The sequence below is a fragment of the Rhinolophus hipposideros genome (genome assembly GCF_964194185.1).
Source record: "Rhinolophus hipposideros genome assembly, chromosome: 2".
NCBI classification, from domain to species: Eukaryota; Metazoa; Chordata; class Mammalia; order Chiroptera; family Rhinolophidae; genus Rhinolophus; species Rhinolophus hipposideros.
In genome coordinates, this window is record NC_138048.1 from 1,765,816 (window position 1) to 1,792,338 (window position 26,523).

Below are 26,523 nucleotides of genomic sequence, written 5' to 3' on the forward strand. Positions count from 1 at the left end.
AGTCTCAGATGTTTAAGACTTTGGTCTGCCCGATGTTTAAATCAATTACTATGTTCTATCTATCACATTATAAAACTCAGATAATGTAGGAAATTGTGAAATGAAACAATGAAACTAGAAGGATCAATCTTTAAAACTCATTAATGTGCTCAAAAAAAAAGAAAAAAATTGACAGAACAAGGACTGAACAGCTGGTCAGGTGGAAACAAGCAGCAGTTTGGGGAACTGCTTTTCCGTGCCTACACATGCACCGTTTTCACAAACAGCCCACAGCAGACTCCACAGTTGGATAGACATGTTTCTAAACTTTGGGGTGGTTGAGTCTGCCCCATCCGGAAAGGAACTATAGTGAGTTCCCCCAATATCGCTGTCTAGCCTCCTGGAGATCACGGTGCCACGAGATGGAAATAGCCTCTGCCTCCTACTGACCACACACTCACGTGTGGCCTAGGTCCACAAGAAGAGTCTACAGGGACGCCTGACCACTAGCTAGTCATTATAGAGCTGTCTCCTGCTTTCATCTCTCTTCAAGCTTGACCTTTAGAATAATAGGTTTTAAGAAAAGAGAAGAAGGAATGAAAAGAAAACACTTTTACTGCCTATCCATGTCAAACTGTCACCTTGCTTTGCTCAAATACTGGTGACATACCCTATGGGTTCAGTGGCACTCAGCTTACTGACATTTCTCTTGGAGTTTTCAGAAGATTGCATGTGTTCCTTCCTCTGCGACCTAAAAGAGATGTGGGCTGTACACTCTTTACCGAGGAGTCACACAGGAGTGATGAGTGAGGCAATTCTTGAATGCCCGAGTTTGGACAGTTATGTAAGGTGAAAAAGATTACATGCTTTAAAGGAGTTAGAGGTTAACAGCGTATTACTGTCACAATTTAACTTTTTTGTATTGTCTTCCCATAATAGATATTTCCTTTTAAAACAAGTAGTTTGTGAGGCTGTAAGGACAAACACTGAGAATTACCTGAGCCTCATTACTCAAGATCCCACTACAGATAAATAAGGAAATGCTGGAAACCAATGAACATCTGAATCTAGGAAATCAACAAAAAATAAAATCACAGAAATTCACATGACTATAATAAATGACAGATAATGAACATTTATCTCTGACACTAAAGGAACCACTAATATACAAATATCCCATCAACATTCTCACATTAGCAGTTAAAGGAATCCATTCAGTTCAATACCAGCATTTAAAAAAACACAGAGACTAAGACTCATGGCAGAGTTTTCAATGAACTAAATGAAATTAGATATAAGCAGCTCCATATAAAAATTGTGGTTTTAAAAAGTATAACTTATTTCCTTAAAAATATAAGCATATCACAAAAACTAAAGTGTATAAACTTTAGTGTATATATATATGTATATATATACACTATATAAAGTGTATATACTATATATATATATATACATGTGTGTGTATATATATATATATATATATATATATACTCACACCTGGTATCACTGATAAATTTTCATAAATTCTAAAATAATTTCAACAGCCACAGCTTGTACAATACACACCCACACATGACATGAAAACACAGAATGCCAGTCACTGAAGAGTTCAGTATAAAGCTCAAAATATGGAAATAGAATGAGAGGCTTTGTCATGTAAATAATGTATATCAGAAAGTGATTGTGCCCATAATATAGCACACTTTGGAATTTTATAAAAATCAGAATTTCATCAATTCCAGGAAGCACTACACATGGACCAACAACGGAGCTCTCATATATGTTTAAGTAAGCAGGTAAAAAGCTGTACAGAAAAATAACGCAATTTATTTTAATTAACAGCATGATTACTATTTTGTACTTTACTCTCTTAAGAGATTAATTTGTAATCATTGTACCCTGTAGATTTTGAAACTTAATTTCATTAGAAATTACCAATGCTGGTTCTTGAATAATCTAAAAAATTGTAATTAATTACTCAAAACTAGAATGCTATTTATAATTCTAAGTGGTTAAATGAAATATTCTGATGAGTTTTCTAAAGTTGCTTTGGTACAAAATTTAGAATAAAGCAAAACCGGCAGCACCACGACAGGTGTGGTCATTTCAGAGCAGGTCTAAAGGACCCTCGCCAACAATGGAACCGAAGAGAACTGCTATAAATAAGAGGCATTATCCTGACAATTCTGTGACATAATTAAAGAGAAAAATAAAATCCATATTCAGTCAATTATACTTGAGGCCCAATTTTCATGCTCCATTTAATTATCCCCCAATGACAGTGTAAAAAATGTTTATTATTATAATCTGATGTCTAATTCATAGTTCAGGACGCTTCTAAAGGTGAGGCCAGTGGTGAGAGTGCTACATTTCAATGCTCGGTTTACTGGCATTATTTTAACAGAAGGTTTAATTTGGTCTTTTTAAAACAGCTTTATTGAGGGATAATTGACATGAAACAAACTGTACATATTTGAGATGCACAATTTGATAGATAGTTATTTAACAGCATGAAAAGTGCCTGACAACTTAAAAATTAAAAATTTTCAATTGGAACACATTATTTTAAAACAGCACATTCTAATTAATGGCACAGATATGGATTGATAAAAAGGTGGGTGGAAAGAAATTAATTCCAAGTACCAAATTTATTCAGAAGGTTTAGAAATGCCAAAATTGACAGCCAGTTTTCTTGATTTTCTTCTTGAAGAAGAGCTTGGTGTTGACTTCTGATGAGGTGTACTATGAGCCTGGGAGGCAGCTTCAACTTGAGAAGAAGACACAGGCTGCGTCATCTGAGAGGACTTCAAGGAAGCTGATGAACACTCCTGCGGAGTCCCTTTGGTGACATCAGAAGACCCTGGCTGGCTAGTCTGAAGAGGGGTGGCTCGAGAACTCAGGGCCTCCTTATTCTCCAAGTTCTTTTTGTTTGCAACCCTTTTTTTAGTAACCTTTACGGAATAAGAGAATCATTAATTAACAGTGTAGACAAAAAAAAAACACAACTAGTGCCATTAAATATCATAAACCACATTGTATATATTTGCCAATAACTACTGACTTATGACTTCCACTTATAATCTCCAAACCAGACTTTAGAAATGAAAGGAATTTAGTTAAAAATAAAATATTTAAAAATTCCCCACAACTTAAATATAAAGAAAATGTACATTCCTGTTTTTAAATCGCTTTGTGCTAGTAAAGGGTATTATTGCTTGCTCCAATTATTATTATCTATTAGAACACAAACTCAGACAGCAGGGACCAGGTCACACTGGTCACCACTGGTCATAATATATAATCTCAGCACCCAGACCAATACTGGGCTTCTGGTTGGCACTGAATAAGTAATTATTGAATAAACACAGTTTTATCAACAGTCTTTGAACATTAAACAATTAATTCTCTTACAAAACTAAGAATTCTATTTCCAGATCTCACCTGTAGAGGTATGAACTGGTTGTGCACACCAGCTGCCATCCCTCCAGCCACAGGCACAGTCCCGGAATACGAATTGTGATGGAAGGGCTTTCCAGAAACTGGCACTGATGGTCCCCATGGCATTGAGCCAAAGAGATGAGATGATGGAGGCATTATATTAGCTGTTAAAAATCACGGAACACTTTTTAGTAAAATGGTACCATCGAAGCCCTGAAATTTAAGACCCCCTTGTATTGCCCTTCTTGGCTTTGTTTGCTTTGGCAGAGAGTCATACACGTAACTTAGGATTAACCTTGCTTACAACATTCATCCTCAGAAGCCTAGGACTGCGAACAATCCACAGACGTCAGCTTATCATTATGCTGTCTGGCCTACGGAGGCCAAGAGTAACACACACTGAAAGGAGCTGTAGGAATATTTGTGATACTGTTTTAAAAAGTAACAAAAGGGTCATGAAACCATCCTTTGGGGGGAGAATATCCAGAGCACAAAGAGAGAAATCTTAAGGATCTCATCAGCCCGCAATGCTAAGTTGCTCCCACAGTGATCCCAGCCTACAAAAAACCCCAAAAGCTCAAGTCTTCAAATCTGATCACATTCATGACGTGCATAATCTTTCTTTTCCCTAGTCTAATATTTGTAATTCCAGGACTTTTTAAAATTTACATTCTCTTCCTTATTAAAAGTACACTGAACCAGCAGTTCCCAAACCTGATTTGTGTACCTGAATCACCTGGAGAGCTTGTGAAATACAGATTCATGGGCAATGCCTCAGACTCAATAAATCTGTGGCGGAGGGGCGCGGGCATCTGTGTTGTGAACAAGCTCGTCGGTGACTTGTATGCTGTCATATCAGTGTGGCATCTGGGGCAAGTGCATTAACCAGTGACAACTGAGACACCCGCACATTTCGACTAAAGAATACATGCTGTGTTCAAACTTTCTTTTCAGAGAGATATAAAGGCAGCCTGAACTGTCATATAGTATAGCTTAACTAAAATCCAGACACTTAAGAAACTTTAGGAGAAAGGATCATAATATAGCTTAGTGTTATGACTTATACATGCACAAATTCCAGGATGAAGAAAACTAGTAGAAAAACACTACTAGGACTTAGAAAACTATTCTTGATAATACCTATAAGCAACTTTGGTGGCAGTCATAATGTTAAGCAGATCTATTTAAAAGATGCTATGTTAACCTTATATACACATAGGTCAGCCCCACAATTTCCCCGATAAATCACTGTTCTCAACATAAAATACGTTTTCCTCCACTTTTTCCTTTGGGACTGTTTCACACCACAGACGTCTACAAAATAACTTTAAAATGTTAATCTGATGATTAAGTTTTTCTCCTGATTAACATTCACACCTCTTTGCTTTTATGTATATCACAGATTTCAACTGGAACATTGAAGAGCACCTGTTACAAGACTGAAGGAATCCCAATTCCAACCTCACAGGTCTTGCTAGGTATGAGCACACGACATAAACACGATAGAGTAATGAGCATAAATATAATAATCAGGATGAGAAAGGTAAAATATCAAGCTGTAAAATATCAATGGGGAAAACATTCCTTTCAGTCTCATAACACTCATACAGTCTCATAACACTAATTCTTTTTGTAGAGAAGCCTGTAGGTACACCTTTAGGTAGCCTACACATACTTATTACTTAAAATTAATTTATATATAGTTACTGGATTCATTTTTGAAAGTGAAGAAGCAATCAAATTAGATTTTGCAATTTAGAGTGAACGTACTACCCTGAGTTATATGAAAATATCAGATCCCTTATGTCATAAAAATTTTATGACTAAAACATTGCTTATCCAGGCAAAGGAATGCCAGTCTAGTCAGACACAGGTTTGAATGCCAGTTCTGCTACTTAGACAAATTACGTTTTTCAAAAAAATAAAGGTACTACATACACATTGTAATAAAAAAAGATTTTCAACATAATACAGTAGTCACCTGTTTCATCCCAGATTTAACTGTTTTAGCTGTTTATTTCCACACTCTTCAATAATTTGCTTATACTACTAGTGATTTTTCAATTTTAGGCATTTTTAGATCTATTGACTTCTTATTAAGATCGATCAAAATTCAGATATTTTACACCCATTACTACTTGTCCTGTCCTCCCAATGTAAGTGTATCACAGTATTTGTTTAAGTATATAAGCAGTGTTTATGATATGTGATTATGTAAAACTGTCACTGCAGAGCCAAGTAGGGTACTCTGATTGTTTTTTTCTTATAAAACTTTTTTTTAACCCTTTTAAAAGTAATTGTCTTTTAAAAACTCCTTAGTCTTCTGTGTACTTATCCTTAATGCTTTCCCAAATTCTTCCCATCTATCAGATAACTATCTACCTGGCAAGACCTCCCCCTGCTTTTCCAATTAGGATGAGTTACTTTCTAGACCTGCAGAGCAGCTGGCATCTTGGGATTTCCATTTATTGCGTAAGTATACTGGATCTCTTGTGGTTCAGTCTCATGGATTTCTTCCTTTTCCCTTTTTTTTAAAAAATACTTTATTTTGCTGGAGTTTATAATCCAGTAGCATCTTGAAAGGGTGTATAAGAAGTCGATTTACATGTCTGAAAATATCTGTATTCTACCCTTGAACTAGATTCTCAGTTTGGCTATACAGAGAAACCTAAGATGAAACTAATTCTGCCTTAGGATTCTGTGGTGTTCAATGCTCAGCTGCTTTCTAGCTTCTACCGTTAAATAGTAAAATACCATTCTGACTCTTATCTTTCAAATGTATTTTCGCCTCCTCTCTGACCTCTTCAGACCATGACTCGTCTTCTGAATTTCAAGACAATTGTGTCTCTTTTTCTTCACTGTGGTAAGCAGTTAGTGGTCCTTTCCATTTAGAGATGCATATCCTTTAGTCCAAGAAACTTTCTTATCTATTTCTTTGATACTTTTCCTCCTTTCCACTATCTCTGGTCTCTTTTTTCTGGAACTCCAATGAGATGGGTGTTGGATCTGTGCACTGTTCCTCTAAATCTCCCTTCTTTCTTATTTTCCACCTTTTGTCTTGTTCTTCTTTCTGAGATTTCCATGGCTTGGCTAGGGCTTTATCTATGGAGTTTTAAAAATTGGACTCAACATTTAATTCTTGTTCTCCAATTATTCTTTTTTTTCCATACATTCTTGTTCTTATTTTTTGGTGCCATACTGTTTTATTTCACTAATAATATTAACGATGGCTATTTTTGAAGTCTTATTTCCTATATTATCGTTTCCAGGTCCCTTTCATTTCTCTCTGCTTTGGACTCTTTTAATTTTAGAGATCTTCTTTTCCTTAAATGTTCAGGATCTCTCACAGTCTAGTACCTATTCATATTAAAGAGCAAGACACTGAAACAGTGATTAGAAGAAGTGCGTGTGTGTGTGGAGGGGGCAGGGCTGGATGGCTGAGGGCTTCTGTCAAGGATGACTGGGTAGTGAGACAGCGTTTTGGTTGAGACACCCTCCAAAAGTCAGTAGGTCTTCTGTGGAGTTCAGTGAATTTCTCAAAAGAATCATCCACCAACTTCCTTTCTGGGCTTTGGCTGCTAATAATCGGGGAATAGGACGGGGAAAACAAAATTCATCTTCATGTCAGTTTCCAGCATGATACCTCATTCCCCACTCTGAGCCTGGTGTCCTCGGATCAGGCAGCCCTCTGGAGAGCACACCTTCAGTCTTTTGCCTGAAGAGGTGAAGAGGCAGCTGCCTGGCTGTGTAGGGAAGAATATGGGGAGAGGTCCCACCATTCCACATGCACTTGAACCAATCCCCGTCTCCTCCACCCATGCCTCCTCTGAAGGTCTGGTAGCTTCTGACACTTTCCAGTTCTGAGTCTCTTGGGAACTGTGAGGGACAATCTGCTCATCAGTGTCTTCTATAGACACTTTAGTTTGTAGCCTAACACTGCTCTGCTAAATTGGTTATCATTTTTTCAACTGCTTTTCTCATCACAAAATTTTTTCAAATCCTTAATTTGCTGATATTTCTTCTCATCTCTTTGTCTTTATAAATTTATGCTTTTAAAATAACTTATTCTCAGTTTAATGGAGTTTAGGCAAAGAGAAAGGATAACTTATGTAATCAGCATTATTAATGTCTCTAATGTTTATAGAGAGGATTAGATATGTAGAGCTCTTAGAAAAATACCTGGCATATAGTAGACTCAGAAAGGTAATTTATTAAATTTGAAATAAAAAATTTATTGGTTTTAAAATGATAATGATTAGGATATGAAGAAGCCAACTATCATCAGGAAAAGGGGGTAATAAAGGAAATGTTTAATGAACTTAAGATTTAGGATCAGAAAATTACAAAATGTTAGTCTCAAAGAGATCCTGGACACATCTAACATAAATAAGAAAATGGAGTCTTAAAGAGGTTGATGATTTTTTCAACGCCAGCCAACCACACAAAAGGAGCCCTGACTCAACAGTGACCTGTCCAACCTCCCAGCACTTTGGGATGTCACCAACTGGCTGCAGGAAGCACGAGCAACCTGCTGACTAACTCAGGCACTATGTTTGATGGAGGAAGGCAATTATGAGAGAATATTAGGAAACACACAGTAAGCTTAAACAACCTCTTCCCTCTTCATTTCCCTCATCATCATGGACAGTTTCTTTCACATCCACAGCTCCAAAACCTTACCTGTTTTTTATTCCCTTTATTTCTATTTTTTCCTGTTTTTTTTTTTTTTTTAAGATTTTATTGGGGAGGGGGAACAGGACTTTTATTGGGGAACAGTGTGTACTTCCAGGATGTTTTTCCAAGTCAAGTTGTTGTCCCTTCAATCTTAGTTGTGGAGAGTGTCATTCAGCTTCAAGCGTCCTTTCAGTCTTAGCTGTGGAGGGCGCAGCTCAGCCCTAGGTCCAGTTGCCATTGCTAGTTGCAGGGGGCACAGCCCACCATCCCTTGCGGGGGTCGAACCGGCAACCTTGTGGTTGAGAGCCTGTGCTCCAACCAACTGAGCCATCCGTGAGCTCAGTGGCAGCTCAGCTCAAGGTGCCCTGTTCAATCTTAGTTGCAGGGGGCGCTGCCCACCATCCCTTGCGGGACTCAAGGAGTTGAACCAGCAACCTTGTGGCTGAGAGCCCACTGGCCCATGTGGGAATTGAACCGGCAGCCTTCGGAGTTAGGAGCACGGAGCTCCAACCACCTGAGCGACCGGGCCAGCCCCCTCACTAAGTTTTAATGTCTACCTCACACCCAGATTCATCTGTTGGCAGCTCCTGGGGCAGAGGTGCTGCCAAGAACAAAAAACCATCCTACTCTGGCACACTAGAGGCTGTAGGAGGGGAGTGGCATTTGTAGATGATTCTGCAGGCTCTGGTTTCAGGCTTACTTCTCACAGTTCTTTCCTATAGTCCCTAGACACTTGGACAAGTTGGACAAGTTTCTTGGTTTCTTCAAAATGATGCATCTTAAAAGAACTTTCTAAAAATAATAACTCAATAAAGTATTTAGAAGACCAAAATATCTTACCAGTAGGTTGGGGAAAAACCGGAGGAATGGTTCCAGGTGGTATAGTAGGAGGATAATTTGGAAATATTGGTGGAGGCAAAGGGAAATTCACTCCTAAGGAGCCCTATGGAAGAATTCAAAAGTTATAAGACAGTGTAACAAACACATCTATAGAGATTGATTAAGACGTAGTAGAGGAGTCATGAGCAGTTCTCACTAATTGTTGTAGAGCAAAAAGTGAGGCTTTTTCCTTGGCTTCATTTTCGGAATGGCAGTGTGGCCCGTGGACCAGCAAGCAGTTAGATAATTTTACCTGGCAAACAGTCATTGTCTGAAAAAGAGTATGTGAATGTCTGTGGAGTGATCTGTCTAGGAGATCGACCTCCTCCCCCAAAACTTAGAACTTAGTTTTTAAACAAGTAGAATAATTTCATCTGACATTTTGTAAAAAAAAGAGAGAGAGAGAGAGAGAGAGAGAGAGAGAGAGAGAGAGAGAGAGAGAGAGAGAGAAAGAAATCAAGAGTTCAATAAAGTTTAAGCTTAGGGTTGCCATGCAAAAAGTTTAGAATTGTTGCCTCAATGTTCAGTGTTTACAAAATAAAATGCTTTTAAATTTAGCTGTAGGGTCAAGCACCCTAATGCACATGAGGGCCAGCAAAACTTTTCTTTACATCAAGGGTTGGGAAATGAGACCTTCCACTTGTTTTTGTAAATAAGGTTTTATTGGAACACAGCCTGAGTTCATTCTTTTATGTATTGTCTGTGGCTGTTTGCAGAGCTGAGTAGTTGTGACAGAGACAACACAGCCTGCAAAGTCTAAAACATTTATTATCTGGACATTTACAGAAACAATTTGCTGACCCTTACATTATACCATCCTCCAAACAGCAGCTATTTTATTATATGAATTAACTGCCAAAATCTAAACGACTCAGAGGTGTTGACTGATTCTATATTCACATTTAAATTATAACTCTTTACATTATATATTTCTTTCTTTTGCAGAAGTGATATTTTAAAAAAAAAATCTACTTTTCCAAAAGGTAGCCAGAATTTAATTCTGCTTTCTGTTTTGGGTGAGACTGTATCAAGAACTCGAATGCAAAAAGAAAAAATCAACCTTCCTTGTAGCCAGTGGTTCTCAAGGTGCAGTCTAGGTACCCGGGGGTCCCTGTGACCCTTTCCAGGGGTCCCTGAGATCAAACTATTTCAATAACAGTATTAAGATGCTATTTGCCTTTTTGCTCATTTTCCCATAAATATACAGAGGACAAAAAGTTCATTGGAGTAGTTTCAGATTCTACATTGCAACTAACTTTTAAGAAAATACCACATTTTAATGTAGTATCAAAAAATATCCACAATTATATCCACTATTAAAATTCTCTCCCTTTTTCCAACTATTTATCTGTGGCTGAATTTTCTTCATATATTTCAACCAAAACAACATATCACAAGAGACTGAGAGTAAGAAGCAAATACGAGAATCTAGCTTCTTCTATTAAGCTAGACATGGAAAAGATTTGCAAAACTGTAAAGCAATGCCACTCTTCTCACCAAATATTTTGGAAAACTTATTTAAAATAAACAATAAATATTTAAAATAATTTTCCATTTTAATCTGTAATACGGGAACTATGGATATAACACAAGTAAACAAAATTCTTTGGGGTCCTCAAAAAAAAGTGGGAGCTACTGAGACCAAAACATTTGAAAACTGCTCCTTTAAACTGAGATGCTATCCGTCTAAAGAATGCAGTTAGGCTCCCTGCTGCCGAGGTTCCTCTGTCAGCCTCTTTGAGGGCTCTGGCTCCACATAAATGGAACAGCCAGAGTGAAAAGTATGAGTTGATGATGCTCAAAAAAGTCAGCACTATTAGATTTTTTTTTTTTAGCCAAAGATTTTCAGTCAATTATTGAAGCTCAGTATTAAACAACTTCTATAAATGGAATAGTAGTATACTATACCTGTGGGGTTCTAAGAAAGGAGAAATCTGGCTGTGGCATTCCAACAAGGGAACAAATTCGAGAAAGTTCGGTCACTGGTGTGGACATGGGAGGGGCGTGGCTGGGAGCAGGCCAGCACACGCTGTCCAGAGGCTGGGCACTGTGGTACTCACCAGCGCTGTGAGGCCGGTTCACATAAGATGCTACCAAAAAGGGGAAAAGGACACAGCTATATTAAATGATATCTGAAACTATGCAGTACCGCAGGGTTTCATAGAATACACGAAGGAAATTGTTAAAAGGTAAAAAGAGGATTCTCCCAGGAAGCAAATATAAGATCTATTTGGCACTGCCTAAAATTACTAAGAATTCAACACAGATTTTTAGGTGTTGTGATTGATTAATGATACATGATTTAGAAAAGATTTTAAGATATGATAAGTTGCTGACTGCCAAAAATGAACATCTTGAGAGATTAATGACTACACAGTTATTTTACAGGTAAAATTTAAACAAGCAAATGGCTTTCTTGAACTGATTTATAATTAACTGGTAAGTTTTGAGGCCTTGGCTTTAGTCTTACTTCTCATAATCCATTTTATATTCTGAGACACATAGGTGAGTGCTTCTGTGCTCCAAATGATGCTTCTAAAATTTTTCCTGAAATTAAGTGTTTTAAGTGCTTTTATACAGAAAATGATTTAAAAATTCTGAAAGTTCAAATTTTTTATGATCAACAAACTCACTAATAGAACAAGAGCATACTCCTGTGAAGGATAAATCTAAACCTCTTACTAGCATAGATTTTAAAAAGGTTAAGTGGGTTGCCCAAAGTCACAGATCTCAGTTCTGTAACATGGGCTGGATTCTGAGCTCTTGACTCTCAAGTGTATGCTTTTTTCACTATACTGAAATAAAGTAAAAGTTACTTGTTTCTGATCATGAGACCATTGTTATCCAATTCTGAGTTTTAAAATTTTATTTTGCTCTATTTCAAGAACTGTTACTACGATAAATAACTAGTTTCCTAATAGTTATTGGAATTTTTAATTAAGTATTTATCCCAATATTCACTGGAGTATAAATGGAGCTAGGCCCTGATTTTGTTCCAGATTTTGATATTTAATAAACTCAGATCTGCTTATTTCAAAATGTTTTTTACCTCTCTGAGAAACTTCTGTCCCCACCTACTTTTGCATTAGTGATTCTTCTTGGTAGCCTTTTGCAGATATTACATAGACAAAATTCTAAAGTATAGGGGGCATTGAGGGTCGGGGCAACGATGGACGTTCGACGAAATCCAGCTCTGTGCCAGCTGTTATGCTATAGGCTTCACAGATTTAGGGCCAGTGCCCAGTCTCCAATGTCTCTCCATTAATTATTTTACATTTATTTTATAGCTTCTTCCATTTATATGTTGGTCAAATTATTTTAACATAATGCTATTATCAATTATTGGCACCGATGATGTACCAGACACAGTGCTAACTGCCTTATACAGGTCATATAATTATCACAACGTTATTCTCATTTTATAAATAGGAAAAGAGAATTTTAGAAAAGTGATGTATTTAAGTTACATAATAATTTTTAAATTACTGAGGAAAAAGAGCTAGAATGTGAAAACCTTTCCAGGTTTGAGATCTGCAGAATGAGTACCTGTATAGTACAAGATGACATTTAGGAACTATATAGCAATGGGTTACATAAGTTATATTATTGTATAAATGATACAAGCACAATTACACTTATTTGTTACTTTTCATTATATTGCTTTTTAAAAAAAGTACTTTTATCTTTAAAAGTATATGATAAAAAATAAACTGAATTTTTGAAATGATATTGGTTATTAGTAATTAAATTTAGCTCACTTACTTAATTTCTTATTCTGTTTAGGCTGTGAGGAAGGTCCACACTCATCTCTTCTGTTAGAGGAAACAGCACTTTCATTACCAAACTGTGTCTTTTCGTTCGTATGATCCCCAGTGTCAGAGCCATCGATTTTTAAAATTTCTTTAAGCATCCTCGTGCCCTTCTGTTTTGAAAAAGATTGGTATGTAGATGGTGGGAGTAAGGGGAGAAAAAGCAACAGTTACAGAGCTTAATGTTCCTTCTTTAAATGGAGTTACTTTGTTAAAAATTAAAACAATAACTACATTTAGACTGAGAATAAGGAAAATCAATAGCTTCGAGTTAAAACAAAAACAACTCTCATTTCCTGGCATAGAAATAATACTTATCCTTCTGCTTAACTTTTGATCAAATTGCCTATTAGCAATGTTTGAAAAGCCAGGGAGCTATGTTTAATTTAAAGGGAATAAAAGAAAACAATGGCTTAGTTGCCCAGGGCAGCCTGGTTTTGCTCACAGGACGACAGCAGCGATGCGACACACCGGTCTACATGAGACAAAGTGTTTTAAGGTTGCATGGGGTACGGATGCAGGGCCAACGAGTGTGAAATTGCAGCAGCACAAAAGCTCCCACAGAATACAAACCATAGCAAATGACTGTGGAGACAAATGTGCTTCACTTGGGGCCTCTTCATTACGAGATGACTGTACTTCATTTTCTTTGGAGATATTCAAGGACGCTAAAAAGTTCTCAATTCCAGTGTTAGGCTAAAAAAAATGAACATTTGTGCATGAAGACAAAAGTACAAGAACACAGAAAAAACTAAGTTTTATGTACAAAATGACTATTAAACTTTCACCCAATTATCTTCCCAGGTGTTAAAGTTTGGGAAGATAAATTGAATAAATGGGCTTTTACCTTATTAATAGCATTTGGATAACTAGTCACAACCTTTTGGTTTTCTGAAACTTCTGCACTTTCATGTCTCTTCAATAGCTTAATATTACATTTGGCAGCCCCTCCAAATGTCTATAAAAGAGTAGGAATGAGCTTTTAGTGCAAATAAAACTTATAGTTACTACTTAATAGTGTTCTAAATAAATTGCTGTAAACTTTTTAATGTGATAGTCTCCTATTTGTATCATAAGAAAAAAAATGTAGGGGGGGAGCCTGTAAGCTTGGATGACAAAAAAAATTACATCTTTACCTTCATTAACATTTAAATAAGATTTAGCATTTCCTTTAATTATGAATGTAGGCAATAAACTATAATAGGGATGATTCTAATTCTATTTCAACCCAATTTATTTTCTCTCAAATCTTATGTATTTTATTTTAGCATCAAAACATTATTCTGGGAAAGAGTGCATAGGCTTCACCAAAGAGATCCATGGCATGAAAAGTGTATAAACCCTTTTTCTAGAAGAAAGGACATTACAGCATAAAAGTTTCAGAGGGAGAGAGCGTTAAAAGTCATGCAATTCAACCATTTTACTGATATCTAAATATTAATGGGTTCCATTTACTGAGAGCCTGCTATGTGCCAAATATTCAGCCAAGATCTCTTTTTATAAATTTAACATATTACTAGCTTATAAGAAGTAATTTTTTCAAATTCTATATTAAAATATAATATACATACAGAAAATGCACACATCATAAGCGTACACGTTGAATATTTTAGATTAAAATTTGCTATATTTTGATTATAAAATGTATACATATTTCATATCAAATAGCAGAGACTATATAAAACATAAATCTCAGCTTCCCCTACCAACCTAACTCCACAGAATTAACTGTTAACTTTGCTATGTCAATCCGTATACTTTGATTGTATATATAAACATATTTCCATATATTTCATATATGTATACATATATACATTTATGTACATAGGTATGTTTGTATGTTTGTATGTATAGACTGTATATTGAGAGAAACAAGTGATCTATTTTTATCTCCATTTTAAAGATGAAGAAATTGAGGCTGACAGATGAATGAACTGCTCAAGGCCACCCAACTATTAAACAGCAGAACCAGGGATTCAGCTACTTCCAGTTCCAGATCCTAGACTCTAGCTATGCACCTTCCCAGCCACGTGACTGTTAGGCTACACTTTAGCGCCCTCTTGCCACACACCTAAGGATCTGATTAAAAGGCTGCAATATTCAGTCAGAGCCATGAATTACAATAAAAAGTTGGCTAGTAAAAATTTAATTTTTAAGAAAGCTTACCATAATATTTAAAAAAAGATTTTAAAAAACAAAAGCTTACCTGCTTATTTGACATTTTTTGTGTCCCACTCTCAGTTTTACTCTTATACTCTTCTTTAACTAGGGGCAAGAAAATAGAAATTTTGGTAAATTTTGCACACCAATTAAATTTACTAAGTATTTACTACTGCAAGGGACTGTGTTAAAAATTCTCAGAATTCCAAGAAGACAAAGGCCCTGATCTTGAGGAGCTTATAATCTGGACGAGGGGGAGAAGAGGTACCCACAGATAACAATACGGGAAAGTAAAGGTGGCATCTAATTGAGCCTTGAAGGATAACAGGTTTCCAAAGGGCAGAGTAGGAGGCTATGTATTCCAGGCAAAGGAAATAATAGGAGAAAAGACATGGAAACAGAGAGCAAGGAATGTGTTTATAAAACTCTAAACAGACCCGTCCCACTGGAGGTTAAGGAGTACAATGGAGCTTAACTGAACTGCACAAGCAGGTGGGAGCCGTAATCTATGAAGTACTGAAGACTATGGAATGAAAGGGGTAGGCAGTGGCCATCAATCACAGAAAGGTTTTGAGAACGTGGTGATCTGATCACAACCATGCCTTAGGAAGACTGAAATACCACAGTGGCTTATTGAATAAATAGGAGATTAAGAGACCAATTAGGAAGCTATTTTAGTATGAATGTTAAGGAGAAATTAGGAGAACGGTAGAGGAAATGAAAAGGATAACTTAGAAGAGGATGGAAGAGAGAAGAAAAGAGAAGGAAGGAAGGAGGGAAGGCAGGAAGGAAGGAAAAAAGGAAGGAAAGAAGGAAAAAAGGAAGGAAGGAAGGAAGGGACAAAGGAAAAAGGAGAAGGTAAGGAAGAACTGAGAGAAGAGAATAGGAGGGAGGTAAGGGGTGGGATGAAAAAGGAGGGAAGAAAGGGACAAAGCTGGAAAAGAAAGGGAAGAGTAGGAACAGAGGGGAAAGAAAGTGGGAGGGGAGGAAGAGAGGAAGGGAAGGAGTAATCTTACAAAAAGGGAACGAAGAAAAAGTGAGTTGATGGATATTGACCTTAAACCTGCATGGAGACATACACACAAGAAAACTAATTGGAATTCCATATAATGCAAATAGTTTACATATATTTATGTAAACAAGAATTTGAAGAGAAATCACCATTTACAGAAATTAAATATAAAATCTTTAAGCTATATCAGATGTATAGGGATATTAGTCTATATTTAACTTAAAATATAAAAGAAAATATAACATTTTGCCATGTACAATGGACACTTTTTTGCCCAAATTTATGAGGAAAAATAATGATGTTCATTATACATGTGTAGTGCTAATTCCATATCTACATAAATGTTTTTAATTCTTTAATTTTTGCTTATGAGTTAAAAGTGTAACTCTAGAAATCAATAATGATATCCATATGCAAAATAATACCCTGGAATACAATAATTGGTTTTGTTGAACTTACAATGAACTTGTAACTACAGAGAGCTCTTAACCTTTTGTGATGTGTAAATATCCTAAATTTGTTACTGGTACATAAAATTTCTTGTACTTTATGTCTGTGTTTTGTAATTATGTGTTAAATAAAATATCTTGTACAATATGTTAAAAAAAAGTGCTAAAATTCCTTTATAATACAAAAAGCAAGTACCTAAAAGTAAAGAAATAAAAATTTCAATTAAAAAATAAAAACAAAAGATTTTTTCCCCTGAAAGTTTGGGCCAAAAATGTGGGTGCGCATTGTACATAGAAGCACATTATACAAAGCAAAATACAGTAGATATTGGTGCAAAAAAACAGTTTAGCACTTACCAACCAAACTGAAGTTATAAAACCACCAAAATGTTTTAAAAAATAGCTTTTTATAAAAACATTTTAAAAAACGATTTCAATACTACATGTACTAGATAAATACATAAAATACCAATGCATATATAATATATAATGAAATAGAATTAGGACTATGCACTTGATGTTTCTTCTGCTGGAAAGCTCTTTAGCAAGCTTTCTGCATAGCTTATCCCGTTCCACTCTCCTTTTATTTGGGTCTCTATTCAAATGTTATGTCCTCAAACAGGTATTCCTTGAGCATCCTATTTAAAATAGGACCCCTACCACTCTGTTCTCATAATCTGCTTTATTTTTAATCAGAGCACTTACATTACTACAGATTATGAAATTTACTGTTTATTTGCCTATTATCAGATTCCACTTTAGAATGTGAAGTTCATTAGGCAGAAAAACTTGTCTGTCTTATTCACTCATGTATTTCCAGCATCTAGAATAGTACCAGGCACATAATAACTCAATAAATAGCAGTTGAATAAATGAATGAATAACAAATGAGTCATATTTTGAACATAAAGAGTAATTTACTGCAATTTGGGGATACTTCAATTAAGAAAAGAGAAAAAGTAAGTACAAGGTGAAGATTCTCAGTCCTTACTGTGCTTGGAACATAGTAGATACCATGTTTCCCGAAAATAAGATCTACCCCAAAAATAAGCCCGTTAAGATTGTCAGCCAGACGGACACATTTAGTACATTATGACAATGTTCCAAAAGAAGATGACATGACTATTTGAATAAATGCAGATTGTTGTACATGAAAAAAATAAGACATCCTCTGAAAATATGCCCTACTGTGTCTTTTGGAGCAAAAATTATATATAACACCCAGTCTTATTTTCAGGGAAAAATGGCGTAAGACCTGGTCTTATTTGGGGGGAAACATGGTACTACTACAGGAAGGAAAAGAGTACAAATATACAAGCTAAGTAAGAAAATATTAACAACAAAATATTTGTACCTATTTTTAACAAAAATCTGTAATACAGTTTGGAGTAATTTAATTAGTAAGTGTTTATGCACAAAAAGTAATTAGATTACTGTAAATAAAATTTATCTCAAAAAGTAGTCAGTGAGGAGACAGCACAAATGTCAGAGTAAGGATATCTAAAAATTCTCTCCTCCATAAAAGCAAAAAGAAAATAGACATAAATTACTAGAATCCAAATTTTCAGAACTATGGAAGTTAATCAAAGGCTTGCCACAATCTGGGAAATGTTTATTCAAGAAAAAAAGAATAAATCTCAGTAAGAACAGCGAGTTTTCTGGCATTTTAACTTGCCCTAGTCTCATTTTCAGTCTCCAGCACCAGTAGCCTTGAAAAATAACAGCAAGAATTTTTGGTGAAAACCAATAACCAGAGAGATAAGAATAAGGTGGTAACTCTTTCAAAGTGTTATTTCCAACATTCTATGAGGTCAGTATTACCATGATATCAAAATCAAAGACATCATGAGACAAGAAACTTAAAAATATCCCTTATGAATATAGCTGCAAAAATCCTCAAAAAAATATTAGTAAATCTTGTAGCATATGGAAAAGATTATACTCCATTGATCTAGTGGAGTTAATCCCAGGAATGACAAATTATTTCAACATATGAAAACCAATCAATGGAATGTACCATAATAATGAATAAAGGACATGAACCAATGATCATCTCAATAGACACAGAAATAGAATTTGACAAAATCTAACATCCTTATAAAATAACAAAACAAAATACCTAGGAGTAGAAGGGAATGTTCTCACTTAATACAGAGCATCCACCCAAACCCCACAGCTAATATTACACTTAACGTTGAAAGATTGACAGCTTATTATTTCAGGTCATCTGTTTAGGTCTTTGATCCGTTTTCAATTAATTTTGGTACATGGTGACAGATAACAGTCTAGTTTAATTCTTTTGCATGTGGTTTTCCAATTCTCCCAGCACCATTTATTGAAGAGGCTGTCTTTTCTCCATTGTATGTTTTTGGCTCCTTTGTTGAAAATATCTGTCTATATTTATGTGGGTTAATTTCTGGGTTTTCAATTCTATTCCACTGGTTTGTGTGTCTATTTTTCTGCCAATACCATACTGTTTTTGTTTTTTTTTAAAGATTTTATTGGGGAAGGGGAACAGGACTTTATTAGGAACAATGTGTACTTCCAGGACTTTTTCCAAGTCAAGCCGTCCTTTCAATCTTAGTTGTGGAGGGCGCAGCTCAGCTCCAGGTCCAGTAGCCGTTGTCAGTTGCAGGGCATCAACCTACCATCCCTTGCGGGAATTGACGGCAACCTTGTGGTTGAGAGCCCACTGGCCCATGTGAGAATCGAACCAGCAGCCTTTGGTGTTAGGAGCACAGAGCTCCAACCGCCGGAGCCACCAGGCCAGCCCACCATACTGTTTTGATTATTATTGTTCTAGAAGAAAACATAGGTACTAAACTTATGGATCTTGGGTTCAAAGAGCATTTTATGAATTTGATATCAAAGGCAAGGGAAGTAAAAGCTAAAATAAGTTAATGGGATTATGTGAAACTAAAAAGCTTCTGCACAGCAAAAGAAACCATCGACAAAGAGGCAACCAACTGAATGGGAGAAGATATTTGCAAAGAATGCCTCCAATAAGGGGCGAATATCCAAAATATATAAGGGATTTATACAACTCAACAACAACAAAACAAACAATCTAATTAAAATATGGGCAGAGGACCTGAATAGACATTTCTCCAAAGAGGACATACAAATGGCTAATAGACATATGAAAAAATGCTCAACATCACTAATCATCAGAGAAATGCAAATGAAAACCACAATGAGATATCACCTCACACCAGTCAGAATGGCTATCATCAATAAGACAAATAGTAACAAGTGTTGTGGAGGCTGTGGAGAAAAAGGAACCCTTATACACTGTTGGTGGGAATGCAGACTGGTGCAGCCGTTATGGAAGGCAGTGTGGAGGTTCCTCAAAAAGTTACGAATAGAATTACCATATGACTCAGCAATCCCTCTCCTGGGTATCTACTCAATACAATCTGAAGACATTTATCCATAAAAACATATGTGCTCCGATGCTCACTGCAGCTTTTTTTATGGTGGTTAAGACATGAAAACAACCAAAGTGTCCTTCGATAGATGATTGGATAAAAAAGATGTGGTATGTATACACAATGAAATACTACTCTGTGATAAGAAAAAATGCAACAGTGCCATTTGTGACAACCTGGATAGATCTTGAGACTATTATGCTAAATCAGACAGAAAAAGTCGAGAACCATCTGATTTCACTGATATGTGGGATATAAAACTGAAAGCAGCAAAACAAATAAACAAAAACTCATAGACATAGATAATAGTTTAGTGGTTACCAGAGGTTAAGGGGGGAGAGGGTGGTAGATGAGGGTAAAGAGGATCAAATATATGGTGATGGAAATAGAACTGACTCTGGGTGGTGAACACACAATGTGATATGATGTATTACAGAATTGTACACTTGAAACCTATGTAACTTTACTAACCATTGTCACCCCAATAAACTTTAATTTAAAAAAATGAAGAAAGCTTATTCCTAAGATCAAGACAAGATAACGATGTCCACTTTCACCACTTATATTCAACATCATATTAGTTGTTCCAGCCACAGCAATTGGGCAAGAAAAAGAAATAAAAGAAATCTGGATTTTACAATAAAAAGTAAAACTATCTCTATTTGCAGTGGCCACAAAAAGTAGGGCTAATAAACAAGTTTGGCAAGATGGAAGGATATAAGATTAGTACACAAAATTCAGTTTTATTTCTATATATAGCCATGAATAATCAAAAATATTTTTTAAGAAAACAGTTCCACTGACAATAGAAATAAAAAAGAATACAATACTTAGAAATAAACTTAACAAAAAAGTGTAAGACTTGTACACTGAAAAGTATAAGACATCACTGAAATAAATCAAAGAAGATCTAAATAAATGGAAAGATGTACTCATGGATAAAAACACTGAGTATTGATACAATGATAATACCACCCAAAGTGATCTACAGATTCAAAACAATCCCTATAAAAATTCCAGTTGCCACTTTTGCAGAAATAGATAAACTGATCATAAATTCATATGAAAATGTAAGGGATCAGAACAGACAAAACAATCTGGAAAAAGAAAACAAAGTCGAGGGAATCAAACTTCCCAATTTCAAAAGTTACAACAAAGGAACAGTAATTATGATGGTGTGTTGTTCCCAAGAAGATGGCATACAGAGCAATGGAATACAATTGAGAGGCCAGAAATAAACCCATACATGTATTGTCAATTGATTTTTGACAAGGATGCCTTAGGCACTGAGACTAGCCGCCCCCTTCTTACCATCCCAGAGCTCGCCCCGACCCAACCTGCCCGGTGCTAGAAGCAGAATAGTAGCAGTGTCAGATCAAAAGAACAGAATATTTGCTGTTCTGAGAACTGTGCACTGCAGACACAGATTCGCAGTCCAACTAGTTCTGGCAAGAGGGAGGGCGCTGTGGAAGAAGGACCGGCTGTGGTGGTGGTCGCAGCAATTGCTCTGGGCCACCTCTCACAACCAACCATGCCCCTGATCCCACCTATCTGGGCGGATCCTTGCAGAAGAAAGTAGAACTGCTGAAACATACAGGCTCTGAATCTGGTGCAGGAAGAGCTTTGGAATTTCAAAAGCTCTCTGCATACCCACAAGGACACTGCGCCCTGTGACCCAGGCGAACTATTAACAGAGGAGAATCCCAATTTCTGGAGATTAAGAACTCAATAGAAGAAATTAAGAATGAAATAACCAGCTTAGATAGTAGAGTTGACCAGATGGGAGGAAAGAATCGGTGACATCGAAGATAGAAACCTGGAAATGACAGAGATGGAAGAAGAAAGAGACTTGACTTAAAAGAATTGAAAGAACTCAGCAATAACTTTCTGACTCCATCAGAAAGAGCAATATAAGAATAATGGGCATACCAGAAGGAGAAGAAAGAGAGAAGGGAACAGAGAATATGTTCAAACAAATTGTCGATGAGAACTTCCCAAACTTGTGGACAGAACTGGATTCTCGAATCCAAGAAGCAAATAGAACACCTAATTACCTCAACCCAACAGGCCTTCACCAAGGCACATTGTATTGAAGCTGTCTAAAATCAACGACAAAGAAAGAATCCTCAAGACAACCAGGGAAAAAAAGACCGTAACCTACAAAGGAAAGCCATTAGATTATCATCAGATTTTTCAGCAGACACTCTACAAGCCAGGAGGGAGTGGAACCAAATATTCAAACTATTGAAAGAGAGAAATTATAAGCCAAGAATAATATATCCAGCAAAGATATCCTTTAGATATGAAGGAGGAATGAAGACCTTTCCAGACATACAGAAGCTGAGGGAATTTTCTAATACACGACCTGCACTAAAGAAATACTAAGGAGGCTATTTGACCACCATCAACAGGGACAATTTGTGGCAACATAAAAAAGGGGAGAGTAAAGGCCTGAACTGGAATATGGAAATGGAGAAAGTAAGCGTACTGAAGAAAACGGAATACTCTAAATATCAAACTTTCTTTCACATAATTTAAGGGTAACCACTCAAAAAAAAAAAATCCAAAACTGAAATATATACTGTAATGAAAGAAGAAATAGAGGGAAACGTCATAGAATACCAACACACAGAAATAATGGACAACAACAAAAAGGCAAAGAAACAATGGAGACACAGCCTTACCAGAAAACTAAAGATAGAATGACAGGAAATCCTCACATATCAATAATCACCCTAAACGTAAATGGACTGAACTCACTAATAAAAACGCACAGAGTAGCACATTGGATCAAAAAACTAAACCCAACCATATGCTGTCTCCAAAAGACACATCTCAGTTACAAGGACAAACATAGACTCAAAGTGAAAGGGTGGAAATTGACACTCCAAGCAAATGTTACGCAGAGAAAATCAGGTGTAGCCATAATGATATCGGATGAAACAGACTTCACGGTGAAATAAATAACAAGAGACAAAGATGGACATTTCATAATGGTAAAGGGGACTATACAACAAGAAGACATAACAGTCATCAATATTTAGGCCCTCAATCAGGTGGCACCGAAGTATACCAAGCAACTACTACTGAACTAAAGGGAGAAATTGACCAAAGCACACTTATACTAGGGTACTTAAAACATCATTGACAGGTATGGATAGATCATCCAAACAGAATATAAATAACAAAATAGCAGCCCTAAATGACACATTAGACGAAATGCACATAATTGACATATAGAGCACTTCATCCTAAAACATCAGACTATACATGCTTTTCTAATGTACATGGAACATTCTCAAGGACAGACCATATATTGGGACGTAAAATCAGCCTCAGCAAATTTAAGAAGATTGAAATCATACCAAGCATATTCTCTGATCACAAGGCTTTGAAATTGGATATCAACTGCAAAAAGAAAGCAGGAAAAAACACAAATACATGAAGATTAAATAACATACTTTTAAAGAATGACTGGGTCAAAGAAGAAATTAGATCAAAAGATACATAGAAACAAATGACAATGAAAATACATCCTACCAAAATTTTTGGGATGCAGTGAAAGCAGTTTTAAGAGGGAAATTTATATCATTACAGGCCTATCTCAAGAAACAAGAAAAATCCCAAATAAATAACCTCATGTTACACCTTAAAGAACTACAAAAAGAAGAACCAGTGAAACCCAAGGTCATCAGAAGAAAGGAAATAACAAAATCAAAGCAGAACTAACTGAAATAGTGAACAAAAAGACAATAGAAAAAATTAAATGTCACAAAGAGCTGGTTCTTTGAAAAGATTAACAAAATTGACAAACCCTTGGCTAGACTCACTAACATAAAAGGAGAGAAGACACTAATTAACAAAATCAGGAATGAAAAAGGGGAAGTTATCACGCACACCACAGAAATACAAAGGATCATCCAAGAATACTATGAAGGACTATATGCCACCAAATTCAATAACCTAGAAGAAATGGACAAGTTCTTAGCAACATATAGCCTTCCAAGGCTGAACCATGAAGAACTGGAAAATCTAAACAGACCGCTCACCAGTAATGAAATTGAATCAGTCATCCAAAATCTTCCCAAAAGCAAAAGTCCGGCATCAGATGGCTTCACTAGTGAATTGTACCAAGCCTTCAAACAGGATCTAATACCAATCCTGCTCAAACTCTTCCAAAAAACTGAAGAAGAGACAGTACTCCCTAACTCATTTTATGAGGCCAACATTACCCTGATACCAAAACCTGGTAAGGACAACACAAAAAAAGAAAACTACAGACTAATATCTCTGATGAATACTGATGCAAGAATCCTAAACAAAATTCTACCAAATCGAATACAACAATGCATTAAAAAGATTATTCACCATGACCAAGTGGGGTTCATTCCCGGGGCACAAGGATGGTTCAACATTCACAAATCCATCAATGTGATACATCACATAAACAAAATAAAGGACAAAAATCATATGATTCTATCAATTGATGCAGAAAAAGCGTTTGACAAGATACAACATCCATTTATGATTAAAATACTTAATAAAACAGGTATAGGAGGAAAATACCTTAACATAATAAAGGCCATATATGACAAGCCCTCAGCTAATCTCATAATGAACGGTGAAAAGCTGAAGCCCTTTGCTCTACGTTCAGGAACAGGACAGGGCTGTCCCCTATCACCTCTGCTTTTAAAAATAGTGTTGGAAGTCCTTGCCAGAGCCATCAGGCACGAGAAAGAAATAAAAGGCATCCAAATTGGGAATGAAGAAGTTAAATTATCACTCTTTGCAGATGACATGGTGCTATATATAGAAAACCCTAAAGACTCCACCAAAACGCTATTAGAAACCATCAATGAATAGTAAAGTTGCTGGCTACAACATCAATGTACAAAGTCCATTGCATTCCTATATACTAACAATGAAATCTCAGAAAAAGAAATACACAAAACAATTCCTTTTGAAAGTGCAGCAAAAAGAATGAAATACCTAGGAATAAACTTAACCAAGGATGTGAAGGACCTATATGCTGAAAACTATAAGACATTTTTGAAAAAAATTGAAGACACAAAGAAATGGAAAGAAGAAAGCTGGAGGTATCACACTAGCTGATAACAAATTTTTCTACAAAGCTGTAGTAATAAAAACAGCATGGTACTGGCATGGAAACTGACACATAAATCAAAGGAACATAATAGAGACCACAAATACATCCGTGCCTATATAGTCTTTTAATCTATGACAAAGGAAGTAAAGATTTACACTGGTGTAAAGACACTTTTTAAATAAATGGTGCGGGGAAAACTGGACAGATCCATGCAAAAATAAAATAAAATTGGACCACCTTCTTCTGCCTTATAGAAGAATATAGAAGAATAACTCAACATTAAAGACCTAAATGTAAGACCCCAAAAGATAAAAGTCCTAGAAGAAAATATGGGAAATAAACTATCAGACATTATTCTTAGTGATACTTTTACTGATATATCTCCTCAGGCAAGTGAAACAAAAGAAAAAATAAACAAAGGGATTACATCAAACTAAGAAGTTTTTTCACAGCAAAGGAAACCATCAACAAAACAAAAAGACATCCTAATGAATGGGAAAGATATTTAACAATGGTACATGTGATCAGGGGTTAATATCCAAAATGTATAAAAATCTCATACAACTCAACACCAAAAAAAATCCAACCAATCCAATTAAAAAATGGGCAGAGGATCTAAATAGATATTTCTCCAAAGAAGACATACAGATGGCAAATAGACATATGCAGATGAACAATGTCACTAATTATTAGAGAAAAAGTTGGGGCAGCAATATTTCTATCAAACAAAATAGAGTTCAAAACAAAGGCTATAATAAGAGAGAAAGAGGAACATTATATAATGATAAAGGGATCAATCGAACAAGAGAATTTATAAACAATTATGTATTCACCATGAGCACCTAAATATAGAAAGGAAATATTTATAGACATAAAGGAAGAGATTGACAGTAATATAATCAAAGTAGGGGACATTTACACCGCACTGACACCAATGAGTAGATCTTTCACACAGAAAAATCACGAAGGAAACATAGGCCTTAAATGACACAGTATATCCGATGGATTTAATTGATATTTTGAGAGCATTTCACCCCAAAGCAACAGAATATACATTCTTTTCAAGAGCCTATGGAACACCAAAATAGACCCCATGTTAGGCCACAAAATAAGTCTCAATAAATTTAAGAAGACTGAAATCATATCAAGTGTCTTGTCTGACCACAATGATATGAAACTAGAAATCATTCATAAGAAAAAAAACTGAAAAACACAGAAACACACGGAGGCTAAAACACACTACTAAATAATGAATGGCTCAACGAGATACAGGAAAACATAAAAAGATTATCTTGAGACAAATGAAAACACGACTCAGTAAAAAGTCCTAAGCAGTCCTAAGAGGGAAATTCATAGCACTGCAGGACTACCTAAAGAAATAAGAAAAATCACAAATCAGCAGTTTATCCTTACACTTAAGGGATCTGGAAAAAGACAGCAAAATAAGTCCAAAGAAAGTACAAGGAAGGAGATAATAAAGATGAGTGGAAATAAATGAAATAGAGACCAAAAACATAATACAAAAGGTTAAAGAATCCAAATCCAAGAGCTGGTTTTTAGAAAAGATAAAATTGACAAACCTTTAGCC

The 26,523-nt window shown here is 35.9% G+C and overlaps 1 protein-coding gene across 3 annotated transcripts in view; it reads right to left on the minus strand.

Annotated features, from left to right (window-relative positions):
* Positions 1 to 1,788: 1,788 nt before the first annotated feature.
* Positions 1,789 to 26,523, minus strand: part of XRN1 (5'-3' exoribonuclease 1) — a 167,377-nt gene continuing 142,642 nt past the window's right edge. The window contains exons 34-42 of one of the 3 annotated variants that reach the window (XM_081077719.1): positions 14,986 to 15,044; positions 13,627 to 13,737; positions 13,353 to 13,475; positions 12,733 to 12,892; positions 10,879 to 11,060; positions 9,128 to 9,241; positions 8,932 to 9,034; positions 3,421 to 3,581; positions 1,789 to 2,930 (exon numbers count right to left, since the gene is read on the minus strand). In XM_081077719.1, the coding sequence (XP_080933845.1) occupies positions 2,628 to 2,930; positions 3,421 to 3,581; positions 8,932 to 9,034; positions 9,128 to 9,241; positions 10,879 to 11,060; positions 12,733 to 12,892; positions 13,353 to 13,475; positions 13,627 to 13,737; positions 14,986 to 15,044 (1,316 nt within the window). In that variant the 3' untranslated portion in view covers positions 1,789 to 2,627. The remainder of the gene's footprint in view (positions 2,931 to 3,420; positions 3,582 to 8,931; positions 9,035 to 9,127; positions 9,242 to 10,878; positions 11,061 to 12,732; positions 12,893 to 13,352; positions 13,476 to 13,626; positions 13,738 to 14,985; positions 15,045 to 26,523) is intronic. The other 2 variants (XM_081077720.1, XM_081077718.1) reach the window with 2 other exon arrangements.